Source organism: Bactrocera neohumeralis, chromosome 5, assembly GCF_024586455.1.
Source record: "Bactrocera neohumeralis isolate Rockhampton chromosome 5, APGP_CSIRO_Bneo_wtdbg2-racon-allhic-juicebox.fasta_v2, whole genome shotgun sequence".
Classification (NCBI taxonomy): Eukaryota; Metazoa; Arthropoda; class Insecta; order Diptera; family Tephritidae; genus Bactrocera; species Bactrocera neohumeralis.
Genome location: NC_065922.1, coordinates 3,182,815 through 3,199,412, shown reverse-complemented (window position 1 = coordinate 3,199,412; position 16,598 = coordinate 3,182,815). Strand labels below are relative to the sequence as shown.

The 16,598-nt window shown below is 35.6% G+C and overlaps 2 protein-coding genes and 1 long non-coding RNA gene across 12 annotated transcripts in view; 2 read left to right on the top strand and 1 right to left on the bottom strand.

Annotated features, from left to right (window-relative positions):
* The first annotated feature begins 81 nt into the window (after nt 1-81).
* Nucleotides 82-1,470, top strand: LOC126760226 (cyclin-dependent kinase 7). Its single transcript, XM_050475699.1, has 2 exons — nt 82-261; nt 338-1,470. The coding sequence occupies exons 1-2, from the start codon at nt 199-201 to the stop codon at nt 1,295-1,297; spliced, it is 1,023 nt and encodes a 340-aa protein (XP_050331656.1). The 5' UTR covers nt 82-198; the 3' UTR covers nt 1,298-1,470.
* A 2,159-nt stretch (nt 1,471-3,629) lies between these two features.
* The window catches only part of LOC126760224 (phospholipid-transporting ATPase ID), a 44,409-nt gene continuing 31,440 nt past the window's right edge, over nt 3,630-16,598 (bottom strand). For 5 of the 10 annotated variants that reach the window (XM_050475698.1, XM_050475697.1, XM_050475689.1 and 2 more), the window contains exons 5-23: nt 15,478-15,570; nt 14,162-14,605; nt 13,997-14,080; nt 13,668-13,802; nt 13,348-13,596; nt 12,149-12,556; nt 10,435-10,725; nt 10,206-10,379; nt 9,778-10,054; nt 9,562-9,714; nt 9,288-9,474; nt 6,742-6,897; nt 6,428-6,579; nt 6,132-6,355; nt 5,835-6,060; nt 5,656-5,759; nt 5,297-5,545; nt 5,109-5,228; nt 3,630-4,874 (exon numbers count right to left, since the gene is read on the bottom strand). In XM_050475698.1, the coding sequence (XP_050331655.1) occupies nt 4,575-4,874; nt 5,109-5,228; nt 5,297-5,545; nt 5,656-5,759; nt 5,835-6,060; nt 6,132-6,355; nt 6,428-6,579; nt 6,742-6,897; nt 9,288-9,474; nt 9,562-9,714; nt 9,778-10,054; nt 10,206-10,379; nt 10,435-10,725; nt 12,149-12,556; nt 13,348-13,596; nt 13,668-13,802; nt 13,997-14,080; nt 14,162-14,605; nt 15,478-15,570 (4,026 nt within the window). In that variant the 3' untranslated portion in view covers nt 3,630-4,574. The remainder of the gene's footprint in view (nt 4,875-5,108; nt 5,229-5,296; nt 5,546-5,655; nt 5,760-5,834; nt 6,061-6,131; nt 6,356-6,427; nt 6,580-6,741; nt 6,898-9,287; nt 9,475-9,561; nt 9,715-9,777; nt 10,055-10,205; nt 10,380-10,434; nt 10,726-12,148; nt 12,557-13,347; nt 13,597-13,667; nt 13,803-13,996; nt 14,081-14,161; nt 14,606-15,477; nt 15,571-16,598) is intronic. The other 5 variants (XM_050475695.1, XM_050475692.1, XM_050475694.1 and 2 more) reach the window with 5 other exon arrangements.
* Nucleotides 7,999-16,120, top strand: LOC126760228 (uncharacterized). The gene is made up of 3 exons (XR_007667176.1): nt 7,999-8,151; nt 15,134-15,606; nt 15,750-16,120. It is a non-coding gene; the product is annotated as an uncharacterized LOC126760228 (long non-coding RNA).

Sequence of the window (16,598 nt, the reverse complement as noted above, 5' to 3'; positions counted from 1 at the left end):
GCGCCCTCTTGTAGTTAAAACTGGCATTATTATAAATGTGTAACTGGTAAGCACGGAAATAATTGCAATATTTATGTCAATACCAGTCTTCATGCCGGTTGATTAAATACAAAATATACTATCACCCACTATCTTTCTATCATAGCTAAACACTAGTTTTTATTTGTTGTATCTGTTACTAAAGTTTAAAAAATATAAATGCAACAGTTGGACGGAAAGCTAACTCGTTATGAGAAAATTGCATTTCTTGGCGAAGGTCAGGTAAATATTAAATATATACCACACTATACACAAGGTTGTTTAGTAACGTTTACTACAATTCATTGCCTCCTTTCAGTTTGCCACAGTATATAAGGCGCGAGATGTGCTCACCGATCAGATTGTCGCAGTGAAAAAGATTAAAATAGGAAGCAGGGAAGAGGCTCAGGATGGTATAAATCGCACTGCTTTACGTGAAATTAAGTTGCTACATGAGCTGCAACATGAGAATATTATTGGTTTAGTAGACGTTTTTGGTCATAAATCAAATGTATCATTAGTTTTCGACTTTATGGATACCGATTTGGAAATTATCATTAAAGACCCTAAAATTATACTCACACAGGCAAATATAAAAGCTTACATGATTATGACTTTGCGAGGCTTAGAGTATTTGCATATGAACTGGATTCTGCATCGAGATTTGAAGCCAAACAATTTATTGGTTAATACGGACGGTGTACTCAAAATTGGTGATTTCGGTCTGGCAAAATTTTTTGGTTCACCTAATCGTATATACACACATCAAGTAGTGACAAGATGGTACAGGGCACCCGAATTATTATTTGGCGCGCGCCAATATAGCACGGGAATAGATATTTGGGCTGTAGGCTGCATACTTGCAGAATTGCTATTACGTGTCCCTTTTTTGCCAGGCGACTCAGACCTTGACCAGCTTACGAAAATTTTCCAAGCCCTTGGCACTCCCACTGAGGAGACTTGGCCGAATTTGAATAAATTACCTGATTATATGCAATTCAAACAGTTTCCTGCAATTCCCTTACAACATATCTTCACAGCTGCGCCTGATGATCTTATCGTATTGGCGGAAAAATTATTGGCACTTAATCCAGCACAACGTTGCACGTGCACGGAGGCATTATGTATGAAATACTTTTCCAACAAACCGGCACCATCTATGGGGCACAAACTACCAATGCCTTCGAGCAACAAGCAGGCTGTCGAGGAAAGACCAAACCTCAAACGAAAACTCATTGATGCCTTAGAAGGTGGCACCGTGCCAAAGAAACTTTTTTGAATAAGTTTACAATAGGTTGATAATGATAATATTTTTTAATTACAATTCGAATATGTGAATTGTTAGTTTTATCTGTTGTTAATTACTATTATTCCTTATATTAATACATATAAAAGTTAAAAAGAAACACAATTTAGTATATGTAAAAATACAATTTTCTTTATTAAAAACAATATTCAGCATCAATGTTCAAAAATTTAGCGCCTTATAAATACGTTTTGAATAGGTACAACAATGATAACGGAGCGCATGCGTCTCTACAACACTCAACGCTAAGAGTACGCTGTGTACCACACCTACGGATAAATTGCCAATTAAAAAGCATCTAACGCTGAATGTGTGTAACTATATATAGTATATATGAGTAAACCTACTATAAGCACTACCTTACATACGGACATAAGTACACTTGCTAGTTTTTGTATACGCATCGGACGTCAATGTACATTGACGAGCTAAGTAAAGCGAGCGGGCAAGATTGAAGATTTCTCGTCAGATGTTTTGGTTTTATATAAAAAAAAGTTGTAATTAATCACAATGCTTTGTATGTTTAGGTAACAACTCACCACGGATAATTTCATTTCTCAATGATACATGCTTTCCACTTTATTTGTTTAGTAATACTTATTTCAATGAAACATTGATCGTCTTTTTCGTAAGCAGTTAACTTAGAAATACAATTTTAAAAGTAAGTATTTTGTTTAACTAAAAGTTCAATAAATATTGCAGTGTTGTTGTAAAGAAAAAATTGTGTCTTAAATAATGTATTTTTAGATTTATTCTATTGCGAAATTAGCTTTACATATGTATATCGTTCAGCGGTACTACCCCTTTATTTAAATATATATGTACATATATATATGTATGCATATATTTTATTCTGTATTATGGGTAAGAAAAATACATTTTCTCCCAGATCTTAATTTTTGTACACTTTTAAAAAGAAAATAATTAAAAAACATTGTCTAAAAAGTGAACTTTTGATATACACTTGATAACCTTCTGCACGACTCTATTTTCAACAGAGATTTTCACTACCGATTTACATTTTTTGGTACAAAAAATCAAATTGGTAACCAACAATTTCATTTGATCTATATTTCTGTTGTATATTAAATTTACCGAGCGATTCTGTACTGTGATACAGTCACAAGTCTCTAAATTTGAGATTTTCAATTTGAAACAATATTTTGTGCCTAAAGACTAGAGATTGTTTTTTGAATAGCAACTAGTCGCGAATTTAGACTTTACCTCAAAATGACTCAAATAGTGACTAGAGACTGCTTACAGATTTGCGCTATAATTGTGTATTAACAATTGACATATGCACTGGTAATGTAAAATAATTTCAGTGTCCATACTGGGAAGTTTACATATAAAATAAGAATTTTTTGTTCTTTTTATTGCAAATGTGCAATAGGGAGTCAATTGTGTTGGAAAAATCAAAAGATCCAGTTTTATAACAAAAATTATTTGAAAGGAAACACCGCCTAAAACAAGTTATGTTATGCTCACATACATACATATGTATACTGAAACAATGTTAACTTTGTAAGTAAGAAAATATACAAAAATTAATTTGAATGTTTATGAAATGCTATTTTGCTTATTGTAATTTGATTTCTCTTCGTCATTGAATATGCATGTATAAGAACGTTAAGACTGGTAACCTAACGTAAAAACAAAATTATTTTTAATTTTTTTTTTATTCAAGTTAAATTTACAAAATTTTTAATTGAAAAATATGCCTTAAAACTGTTAAAGCTAATTCACTCTTATTTCGGTTTCGTCATCGTTCTCTTACCAATATTCCTTCTCTTCGTCACAATCTTAGCGTTGAACAACATAATACAGAGAATTAGAGCAAATCCCAATCAATTTGACATTATACTTTTCCTTATTTAAAATTTTGAAATAAATTGACATGCACGGGAATATTAACGACAAATCCAATTGAAAATAATAATGTTTTCTGGAACATGTCTTAACAGATTTGCTAAAACTAGACTATTTCGAAAAGGGTTTCTTTTTATTCGAAGTTTTGTGGAGGTTTATTGTTCGGATGGGACCAGCCCAAATGGTGGTCAGCAGATGCCATATACAAAGGATGTATCGAGAACGACGACAGCAGACATTATATTGATTAGGTCCATTGAACAAATCATATCTTGCAAAAAGACTAGTTGGATTATTATATTTGTGTCCAGAAATACACATACATAAAACCTCTTCTTATTTTTGATACTTTCGTGTAAGTGTATATAGAGAATATAGTATGTATGTATGTATATTACAAAGTTCTTTTACAGCATGAAATTAATAAAAAAGTATAAACATGTTTGCCTTATTTATTGACGTCTCTTATTAAATAAGCATTATAGAAAATGTGTTTTATAAAGTTATTAGGTATGTAAATAGTGTATATACTAAAGCACAATTTTAGGTCTATGCTCATATCATATAGTTGAAAATCTATTTTCAAGAAATTGTTAAAAATTTGTGAATTTATACATTTTTCTTTTTATGAGTTTGCGTATGCTTGTGAGTTCTTCTATTCTTCTAAGTATGCAGTATCTTTGAGTTTGTATAAGTATCGCGGCCACTCTTCTCTAGCCTCTGGCTTTTGAGATTCTTGTTCACATATTGTATGCATTAATATAATTGTAAAAATTTCATTTTATATTTTGAGAGATAAGAAGAATTTCGTACATTCACCTTGGGACTAAGCCATGTTGAAGGACTTCTTTATAACGCACGCACATGCATATGAAAATAGGTGAATGAATGAAAATATTACTTCTGCATAAAATGATTGAATTACTTATTCAGATCTCAATAAAGCTGTTTACTAAGGATTAAAGCTTTTATTTAATAAATTTTGTATTTCTTATCTTCCGCCTTACATATTTCATAATACAGTTATTTATTCTTACTATTTGTTTAGTTTATCAAAATATTTACAAATAGTAGATAATTAAACACAATCACCTGATCGTACATTGTTAACATAATTCTATGACTATAAACGTTCTTGGGATTTCTAGTTGATTGTAGAGTCCTTAAATAATTATGAACTAATTGCTACAGCATTATGTTAAAACTTTCCGCTTGTGCCTTGATTATAATAATTCAAGTTCCTTTTTTCCTTTGCAATGTGCAATTTAATTTTGCTTTTTGGTTTATTCTTTTGGTGTCATATGGATTGAACTGTCGATGCTTGCCAATCGTTCAATTTTCACTCTCTTTACGCTACACATACATACATACGATAATTAACTTAAAGATTAATTGTATCTAAGTCTTGGCAAGGTGCACGAGGGCTTACGTTTTCGTCGCTATGAGCGCCATTGCTACTCCCACCTCCAGCCGCGCTCTCGGCATCGGTGTCGTTGAGGTATCCTGTCGACGAATTTTTGTTACTTCGGGTACTATTATTATTGTTTTGATTATTTCTTCCGTCATTACCATCCATCGTTTGCGGTTGCAACTTTTTACTGCCCAAGCCCAATGGAAAGGCGAAATCCTGTGGTAATTTTCGCATAATCTTGCCCGAGGTAATAAGTCGACCAAAGCCTTCCTGAAAATCGTCAAGCGGATCAAATGTATATTTTAACACAATTTTTGTTGGCAGTCAATAAACCAAAATGTTAACGAAAAACTATCTCCAACTGTACAATAAATTTGCAATATAAACAAACATAAAAAATATCATTTTGTACTCGTCATGAATGCATTTATTTAATAAACTCATCTCATAAACTATTTGGGATACATGTTTCAGCAAATCTTCTACAACTATCATCGAACTCACCTGATGCGCAAACGCGTAACCGGAGCGCAATGATCGTCGTGCCTTTCTCGCCGAAGGTGTTCGCATTACCATGTTACTCTGCCGTGACTGGCGTGTGCTGACTCGACATTTCAGTCGTATCTGATAGACAATGAATAATTGTTAAATACAAGTTTCTAGTTAAGCAAATATTTACTGCAATTTCTTACCTTATCAGCTAGACTTGGGTGTACATCGATTAGATAGAATTTATAGGCTAATACAGGAGCCATTATCACAATAACGGTTATTACCATTGTCGCCCAGAAGGTCAAATCCTTCATGGCCATCGCCAGTGAGCCTACATAGGGGCCACCGAAGACATAATTATAAAAGTAGTCCAAGACGAAAAAGCATACCAAACTGCCCCAGATGGTGATGTGATTAAATATCGTCCAATATGAAGTATACAAGCCTATCTGAGGAATTTAACGAATATATGTACATATATGCATACATTAATTCTTATTCGTATCAAAGAAAAATTGTTTGAATATATAGAGGTGTGTATATAGGAGTATGTATGTACCTGTGCTGTGTTATCGATTATGAGAATGGTGGCCACAACCGCGCCCAAGGTCATGTGATCGCTCAGTATGAGTCCATTTGGCGAGATTCCATCCTTATAAGTGCCTGAAAGTCCAGCATATACATTTATTTAATACGATTCGAAAATGGTATATCACTATATCACAAAATGTTTATTACCGTATGGTATTAAGAATAATATGAGCGAACTGAAGGCACCATGAAGAACACTGTAAACGAATTCGCGCGTGTTAAACAGTTGACTTTTCAGTCCGGGTGTATATAACTTTGGATATTCTATGCTGTGTTTGTCGGAGACATCTTGCTCGAATACCCCCAAAGCTAGCACCGGCAGTGAGGTATAGAACAAATTGTATACTGATATGAACATTGGGTCGAACACCGTCTGCATATTCAAAATACACTCATCATTAGGAATATTTTTTTTTTTTTAAATTTATTTATGTGGGTAAATACCTGGGCGCTAAAGCCACAAAAGAACGAATACCAGCAGTGGCACAAAGTAAATGCAAAATTCTTATAGAAAAAATACCGCAAGAATTTACACATGCGATAGTATGACCAACGGCCATGGACGAGCAGGAGACGCTCCAAGTAGCGGAACTGCGCTATCGAATAGTCGCTGGCCAGTACCGCTTGCAAGCCCTCTTGGCCGGAGATGCCAACGCCTATGTGAGCAGCTGTAATTATACACATTAACATATGGTATCTTGGATACTTGGTAGCCGAAAATTCTGGAGCAGTTGCATTACCTTTTATCATTGAAACGTCATTGGCACCATCGCCGATTGCCAGTGTTACGGCATTCTTCGCGCGCTTAATCAATTCTACCACCAAGGCTTTTTGCAGAGGCGTAACGCGGCAGCAAATAACGGCCTTGCACTGTGAAGCCACATCCAGGAATCTGAATTAAGTGCCATAGAGAAAAATTCAATAATACTAATTAATGAAAATAAATTGACCGGTGGAATGGTATGGGATAATAGAATAAGAAATATGATATTTATGGAAACGGCAAAGAAATTATGAGAAGTGTTATCGAAGGAAACCGAGTGAAAGGACTTACTTTGATTCCAATTCCGGAGAGAGGCAGTAGACAAGCGAATGTCCATTCACAACAATAGCGAATCCTGTATTCTCCTCAATGATTTCATCCGGATGTAACCCGCTCGAACCGTCTTCACCCTTCTCAATATTGTCATACAGTTCATTGCATTCAGCGCTGCAGTGGATTAATAATATTAACCGTTAACATTTTGCCAAATATTGAATGTCCTCAGAGGTACACATAGAGAAAATTAAAATAAACGCATAAATGATACTTTGTACAAGGACAGCAGACAGAACATGAGAGCAGGCGGGAGAAATGTATGAGCGCACATATGTATTTACATAGATCATGCGGGTGAGCGACAAAATGGCAAATGACACTTTTCACACTTCAGCTCAATTTTGTTAAACTCACTAATGCCGGTATTCTGCTTGTCACGATTGTCTCATGTCTCTAATTGTCACAATCGTAGTTTAGTGACTCTGTTAGTACTTTATAGTAGTATACTGTATCTGCCAGAATACCTGACTAACAGAGTCACTAAACTACGATTGTGGCAATTAGAGACATGAGACAATCGTGACAAGCAGAATACCGGCATAAGTATCTGTGAGTGTTTTCAACATAAGTACATTTACCCCTTCGATATTTGTTGGGAGTAAGTGGATGTTGCAGACAGCCACTAATTGAGTCAATTAGCGAATTGACCACACACTCATAAGTTTATGAAGAAGTCGCGAATTGACTCAATGAAGCGACGCTTTAATTCGATTCTTAAGTTCAACTTTTTGAGTGACTGTATGTGTGTATTGGGTGATGCAAATTAGGAGCGATTGACACATCATTGATATTGATTAATAAACAGGACGAAACATTTAGTTAACAAAAGCAACGCAACAAATTTTCTAGTTTCTAAAGGCTTTTAATAAATACATATGTATATCGCTATTTTGCGTTTGATAGCTCTCAGAAATAAGACTTACATGTGTTAAAATCATACATACATACACAATCAACGTAAAAGTTAAAAAAACATTATTTAAGCTTTCAACAATAACAAAAGCAACAGCAACAATATGACGCCTTGAATGATGCATGAAAAGCGAGGTAAATGCACAAAAAGAAGCTGACAATTAATACTCAAAAACTATTCTATGTATGTATGCATGTATGTGTATATAAGTATGAATATAAGACTATATAGAAATGCAAGTTTTGCAATGTTTTTAACAACGAATATTGAAACGAACAACAATGCGTGATTAAATATAATTATTAAATGTGTTAAAAAATTTGTATGAAGGAACAAGTATTTACTTTCCGGGCGAAACAAGTACCAATAGAGGGGATCATCCTTGTACAATGAAATCGAATCATCGATTGCAATATCTTTAAGTTGCAGATTTCTTTGGAATCAATGTATAAGTATGTAAAGAGTTTGTGTTCTTAGCATTAATTAATTTGGTGGAAATTAAAAATTAAAGATTTACATACATACGCTACAAAATGTATATCCTCAACCTTAAATTCTCTTTTCATTTATCTAAAACTGACAATTGTTGATTTGGCGACAAATATTGTAAGACTTTGATAACTGAAACAAGATCAGCTGTATACTAGTGCGCTGCGTGTGGGACTCTACCTTGATGGGTTGCAAGATTCAACACCAACTATATCGAATTTAGTTTAGTAAATGGTCGGGAAAGTGGGAATAATTTCAACAGAGGTAAATTAAAATTTGTATGAAATCTCAATGGATCGGTCCAAGACGCCTCATCACAGAGGCAGACGCTTATGGAAACAATTAGATATAGATAAAGTAAAAGTATGTATGTCCTTATTCTGGCTATTTTAATAATAAGCATACAATCTGCTATACTAAATTACTTGGAAATATTACTCATAAGCCCGGTGCCAACATTTGCCAATAATACAAACGTGCGAGTATTAAAATGTACTGAAAACTGTATTGAATGGCTTAGAAATACAGATTCTAGTGATGGTGTATAGACCATATAAAACCGGATGAAGAAACTTTCAATAAGCATTGGCCCTTTGTGAATGGTAAAATTGCCAAAGGGAAGGTGTAAACATATCGAAATGTACATTAAAAACAACTGTTAAAAATGTGGATACAATTGTGGGGCTAACTTTTTGGAGCTACATATATTCAGCTAAAATTTTCCATTTTTATTTACTGAGGTTAACGTAATTATTAATTCAAGTGAATAACCAAAAATAAAACATTGCCTCGTGACCATATACTACTTGTACGATATATATCTACGAAATAACACCAATTATTTACGTATATGCATAATTTTGTGAAGTTGAAGCTCGAAATTTAGAAAATTGTAGTTTTTCATGTCAATCTCAAGCATTTCAGTAGGATATTTAAATTTAAATGATAACTAGAAGAATAGTTAAAATCATCGAACTTTCGGTTTCGTTGAGAAAAAATAAAATAAATTAAACGAAAAACGTAGAGGGGTAGCAGAGAAATAGATAGTGTTTTGTAGGTAGGTGTAAATGTGTGGCGTTTGTTTTGGAGTTCCCTCTACCTGTCCGGTTCGCCCTTATTATGCTTAATTTTGTCATCATCCCACCTAAAGGTAACCACCGATATCGCTGGCGCTGGCGGCGGCGAGGTCCGTGTACGCAATCCAGTGCCATACATCACAGTTGAGTTCCGATCGGCACTATTCGCACCATTTAAATTCAGATTCAAGTTAACTGTCGGCTCCAGCGCTGCAAGCAGATAAGCGAAGATTATAGAAAGAAAGATTGATTCAAATTAGTATGACTTCATTGAGCGTGCTTCTCATCAGTGCTTACGCGTTGGTCTAAATCGATTGAGAATTCGCACCGATTCACGGAATTGGCGCAATTGTTTGTTGACTTCCTCCAGTGAACTGCCGTCCACGATGAAGACATCGGCTAATTCATCGGTTAATAATTGACAGGAGTAGCCAATATTTATTGCCGTTTCTAAATAAAGGTTTGGAAATAAATTTGCTGTGTTATAGTTTCCACTTATGTACGTCTACGCACCTTGTTTGTCACCGGTCAGTACCCAAATTTTTATACCGGCCATTTGTAGGTTGGCTATCGTTTGAGGTACACCATCCTGCAATTTGTCTTCGATCGCCGTCACACCGACAAGTATCAAGTCGCTTTCGATCTCCTCGTACATGGCGTTTAGCTTCTCTTCGCGCGCATCTAGGGAAACTGCCGCTATTTGTTGACGCTGCGACCAGTCCATGTAGTAGGTTTCGTCAAGACGTCTTTCGGCGAGTACCAGCGTTCGTAAACCTTCGCCAGCGAATTTCTGTAAATAACATTATTCGAATTAAATAAAAAACGATATTAAGCTGCTTGACGAATAATAGGCTTCACATTGGTTCAGCTCAAATTGATAGATCAAGCAATTGAAAAACTCAAATGTATTTGTTGAAACTGAATTTTAGTCGGAAACTTACATTCAAATGATCCTGAGTACGCGCCTTAATATCATTTTGACTAGTACTTAATCTATCATAAATCACATTGTCAGCACCTTTGCAGTACAGTATAATGTCATCACCTCGTCTCAATATCACCGACATACGCTTGCGGACGTTATTAAAGTCTATAATATTCAGAAGCTCATACTCCTGCAAAAAAATAAATAAATTTATTATATTCGCATGGCCATAATAAGCTGCTCACCTCTCGGTTCCCTTTCACTTCTATGGTTATACTATTCGGCGTTCGTGAACGGAACACGAAACCGAAGTTTCGCGCTGCCGACACCAGAGCTGCCTCGTCGGGACTTTGCGCCTGATATTCTAGCCGCCCCTCCACATACTCGGGCATCACGGTGTGACAAAGCGCGAGCAAGCGGAAAAAATTTTGCGAATGCTCCTCGTCAGAACGGACTGCATCCAGCAGTGTCCTGTCGTACCAACGAAAGTCTGACTCGAATTCCGGATTCGCCGAAAAGTCAACCGGTTCAAGAGCCTTGAAAAATACGTCACAAATATGAGTTAAGCTATTTGGTTATATCATGAGTGTGAATGTCACAATAGTAGCATGTCGAAATGTATGCATTTACAATTAGGAATGTATGTGTCTATGATATACAAATATGTATGTATGTATGTAAATGTACTAAGCGTGACCGTGTTTTTATTATGTACATATATTGGTTTAATTTGTTGCCGATGGAATTATGAGTGCTTGTATAACTTTATATTTTCAATTCGCTTTGGTGTACCATAAATACAAGAAAGAGCTTAAAAACGGTTATTAATTATGGGTATATGTATATGTATATATTAAGATGTAATACATCTTAGTGGATCGAAAGCAGGGCCATGCTGTTGGATTTTGGATTTGAAATTAGATGAAGCATTTTGAACGTTTTTTGGCGCAAGGGCCAGTTTAGCAGTTGGTTAAATACATATCCTTAGACAATTTAATTAGTTAGAAGACTAAATAACTTAGCCATATACTTATGCAACTACCTATTTCAGAAGAATCGTGCAAAATTATAAAGAAACAAAAATTCAGCGACATAAAAGCAGTTAGGCTGAGGACAGGTTTTCGAAAACTGAAAAGAATTTGAGAACTCAAAGCAAACACGGGTTTCTAAGGTGCATGACGAGTTTAAGCCACTGAGACTAGGACTTCGACTGCTCGAGCGAACATAATACATTTAGTCAAGTACAAAACGCATGCATACGTGCACTTGTTGGTGGTGGGACGAGCTCCACTCGGTGGCGTAAAGATTAAATACATTGTCGGTGCTTGTTGTGGTGGTGTTGTTACTGTTTTTGCAATTGCTCTTGCTCTTGCTGTTCGTGTCGGTGTCGGTGTTGATGCGGACGCTTTTATTGTGGTTTTGGTGAGTGCATTTTGTACAATTGCCACATTTTTGCTTTAGCTTAGTTTTAGACTGCGATTTTAGGTTCGACTTTAACTTGGATGTCATGCTGCCTTGTGAGCGTGACTGTTTCAGAACTTGGCGGCAGTTGCAGGTGGAACATTGCACACTCGTTTTGCCGATGTTTTTCGTATTTGTTCTAAGGCTTGCTTTTCGTGTGCTTGATGAGGTGCTGGTGGGCGATGGTGGTTCGTTTAAAAAGGCCGCTATTTGCGAAAGCGAATCTGAGTGCATTGTTCTTGTTATTTGTGTAAGCGATGATGTTGACGATGACAATCTCAATGATGAGGATGATCTTGTTGATGTTGGTGATAATGTTGGTGTAGATGTTGTTGGTGTATTCACTATCGTCAATGGCAGTAGTGTTGTGTTGATCGACGGTGATTTCTTGGTGCTGGTGCAAGCATTGGTTATGGGTGTACAGCATGTGGTATTACTGTTGTTGTAAGACACAATCAGTGCCCTATGCGGCGGTGCAGAGTCACCGAATATCATTACTTTATCGCCTGAATTGGACAGCGTGGAGAACGGGCTTCGTATTTCGCATGTTGGTGACTGGTGCGCATTCGCTTCCGAGACTGTCGTGCCAATGGAACTCTCGTCATATTGGACATGTCGCTGGTTGTTCGTTGGAGATGGTTTGCCGTCATCATCCAACGGATTCACCACAGCTTGAGTGGTCGTTGTTGTAGCGATGGGCAATGGGATTTCTTTGGGTGTTGTTGTTAAGCTTGGTGGTGCTATAGAGGTATCAGCAGTGCCACCTTCCGCGGGACTGGAGACCATAATTGTGCTCTTCGGATGTACTTCGGCGCTGTGCAATAGTATTGTTGGTGCCGGTGTGCTTTTGTTGCTGGCATTGTTGCCACTCATTTTACTGTTGCAATTCTGTACATATTTTTGCTTCTACAACGAGGAATATGGTTTAAGGATTTTCGTTTACTAAGAACAAAATTCAAAAGTTTCATAACAATTTTCAAAAAGATAACTACATCACATGTGGGGGGGCAGCTGATGTGAATAGCAGGAGAGTGAAGATGTGGGAAGCACTGGAAGGATGCCCCTAATTCAAATTCTTTGAGAGGAACTCGTGTGTGAGAGGGTATGTTAGCGCTCGGTAGTGTGCCAAAATCGCCTAAGGCGACTACTTTTCTATTCACAGTCAAAATGCGAACTTAGATTTTTCTTAAACTTAAAACTTGTGCAGATAGGATATTTACATAAAAATGTGCATTTAAAGAAGTTGTGTCGTCTTTTGAATAGAATTAGTTGAAGCGCAATTTCTTGACTGAAAATGATGCCAAGCGAGGCCTTATTCGTAATATTTTCGAATTCCTTTATTTATATAATTATATTACTCCCAAAATGATATTAGAATGATTTGGGTTTATTTGTAAATATATTTTACTATTTTTGTTTTTAACCGCATGCAAACCTTTGTGGCTGCCAATTATAATGAGTGTTAGAAGAAATCGTTAGTGTGAAGGATATTTGGTTTTAGAAATAACTTTAATTCTTATAATTTTCCTTCTTTGGTAGAGAAGTGTGTGTTTGTATATGTGTAATAAGTAGTTTAAGAGCAGAAAAAGCCAGGGTCTAGAGAAGAGCCCAAACTGGTTAGTAAGAACTTATATACACATTTTGTTACGGACGCGTTCTCTTTTCAAATGGAGTAGTGGTGTTCAGTGATTACTTACGTCTGTGACCTCGATAACTTCACCCGTACGAAAATCAAACACGTCGCCGTAGGTGCGACCGTTAATACTGCATTTGTTGAATGTCATTATATTTTGTGTTAGTGTGCCAGTTTTATCCGAAAATATATATTGTATTTGCCCCAACTCCTCGTTGAGTGTGGTGGTACGTGCTTTGGCATGAGTTTTCGAGCGTTCATAGTACATTTCTTCATCCCAATTGATGAGAAATGATTGCGCGAAACGTATAACCTGCGCAGAGAGGAAAGGAACGTGGTGATAACTATGTACTATGTTTGCGCATAAAAGTAATTTTGGCTTACCTCTACTGAAACGTAGAGAGATATTGGCACAACTGTATTTAAGACGATTGCATAGGAAAAGAAAACCAACAGACCAATAACGGTGGAGCCTTGTGCAACATTTTTTGGTATGATGTTCTCCCATGGTAAGTATACCTGTAAAATTAAACAGAAATGCATCGGAAACTTATGGATACAAACAACAAAAAATATTAAAATATGTACATAAGTGAAATATCTCAAAATGAAGCAAATTCGTTTAAGAAAACAAATTTAAAAAAAATCTCAGCTTAGAAATGCTAATTCCAGTTTTAGTACATTCGCTATTAATGTATTAGCAAGCCTTTTACCTGAAAATGCTGACCAATAAAGCTTTCCCAAATGGCACAGGCCAACGTGAAGAACGCACATATAGAAAGTAGAAAAAGTACTATCTAAAACATGAAAAAAAAATATATTTTTAAAACATACAATAATAAATTAAAACATTTGTTAAAAAAAGGATTTCGACGCACCCCGATTATTATAAAATTTAACAGTCTATCAACGCCAGTGCTTTTGAATTGTGTTTTGCCCGAGTTCTGCATTAGTTTTGTGTCCTTGCCCGCAAATATGACAACACCGTAGCACCATTGCGTATTGCGTAGTACACAGCCTCTAAGTAGGATTTTCTCATTGTCGAGCGCGTACCTCTGGTTTCGCCATATGAGTGTGCCCTCGAACTTGTTCAGCAAGTTATTTGGCCGCTCGCAGATGATTTCACCATTAAAGTTCCACAGAAGATCATGCCGCTGACCCAATTCAGTGATCTCTGGCAAGCATTGCTTACATTTTAAATTCGTTTCGCCATCCAATTCGGCTGTTTCGATGAAACACAAGCCATTCGGTTCGGACGTTGTCAGCAGGAGGATATCGGCTGCCACGAATTGGTTGTTCTCCAGACGTATCACATCGCCAACCTGTCGATGAGTACACTCAAATATATAGTCCTTTTCCGAAACATACATACATATATAGATAATAATGGCATGTACTTAAGAGGTTATATATAGTTAGAATTTCATTTTTTAGATTTTATTTTATTTTCTTGAAGTACATTTAAAAATACACACAGAAATCTTATCGTTCCGGTGAATATTTTCGAAGTTAAATACAAATTTGAAAAGGCGTTTCGGAGTGCTTGGAAGTACAAGACCAAACTTTAAACGCGTTTTTCTTAAAATGGTGTCTTCAAAGTCGGTGGCCAACATTACTCGAAAATGGCCAAATCGATTAATATCAAATTTTAATTCGAGGTTCTTAAATATATGTATTTTTTAGAAGAGAAGAACTTTTATCACCGATTAATATTTTTTCATAAATAATTTAAGTCTGAAATTTTGATCAAAAATCGATTTTATTTTATGAAAAATTTATTTTGCTTATTCCTCCAATTAATTACCAATTTTAAACATTACTTTAACGAAATCTGTTTTTTTTATTTCCAGTGGATTCAGTTCAGAGATAAAGTGGCCACCGCAAAACGCCTTTTTTGAGAGGAGCTCCCGGAGATCAGCTGTAGTTCCTTTCCGAATAAATATTTTTACTTATACTAAGTCTTGAAGTACAGTTATATACTATGCATTTAAAAGTTTTCTCAGAAAAAAACTCTCGAAAAAATTGCTTATTTCGGCCTTGTAACTGTGTATAACCACTTAAAGATACTCAAGTGTTTGCTGAATTGACCTTAAAAACGGCGAAAGCCTATAGAACCGTTGCTATATTGTGTTCTATTGTTCTTATTCAATTTCTTTGCTTTTGTTTTTGAATATTATCAAATACAGTGTCTTACCTGAACTCCTGACCATTTCGCATCGATTAATTGACCGTTCCTCAGCGTTTTCGATCTTCTATTATTCACCTGGGAATCCGACAGATGGCGTTGCTGCAAGGTGCAATTGAAGGCGTCATAAAGTTCAAGGTTCGTGCACAATGAATTTCCAATGAGAGAATAGAAAATTAATAAAATTGTAAATATTTATGAGCTTTGATAACTTATGTGTACATATGTACATTCTTATATATTAGCTAAATACATATTTATATATAACAATTGCGTTTTAGAACGAGGCGAGCGTACGTGCCGTTCCGTTACAAATCTTTCATTTCGTTCTTCATAATATTTTGCATGAGATGAGTGAAGCTGGCTCAATCGGACAATTCACAAAGGACATTGAGTTGGTTTCCGATGATCTATGTAGAAACAACCTATCTTCTTATTAAGGTCTTTAGTCCCAGCGATGAAAAAAAGAATTCAAATGGTAAAGAACTGAAAGACCGACTAAGGGCAAACAATTTCCCGAATTTGTAATGAAACTAGTACAATGTAAATACTTAGATAATGGGTTATAATAATGATAATAATTCATGTTTTTATTTTTATTTATTGGCGCACATTCAGCATTTATATAAGAAACATATGTACTATGGGTAACAAGTTTATAGTTCACTTATACTGTTAATAACAGTAAATAAAGAGAAAGTATTCATATCTGGATGGTATTAATGTGGCATTGCTAGTTAGATAAAGGTAATTGCATGTATAATTAAATTCAGAGGTGGACTAAATATATAAGGGTGAGTCTTAAGGTGGGTACAAATGATTTACATACGATTTTCAAGAACCTAACACCTTCAATCACTTCTACTGTAGTCCCTAAATATCATCTCTTTATCACAACATTATCCATCGAGGGGAAATGAAAGTAAATTTTTTTGATTTTAAATATTAAACAAATGTTGAAATCTATTTCTTTTTTAAAGCAAAGGGAATAAAAAATAATATGTCCAAAGCCAACGGATGGCGGATATATGGCAATATTAATTTTTAAACTGATCAAAAAAAGGGATGTAAGGAGTTGTGTTGTTTAACCCAAATGCGGTTAATTGTGCGCTATTACTGCCAGCCCAAGT

Bases quoted from the DNA above. Each gene is read 5' to 3' on its own strand.
- LOC126760226 (XM_050475699.1), top strand. From the start codon at position 199: ATGCAACAGTTGGACGGAAAGCTAACTCGTTATGAGAAAATTGCATTT. The intron at 262-337 runs GTAAATATTAAA...GCCTCCTTTCAG, and splicing joins CATTTCTTGGCGAAGGTCAG to TTTGCCACAGTATATAAGGC.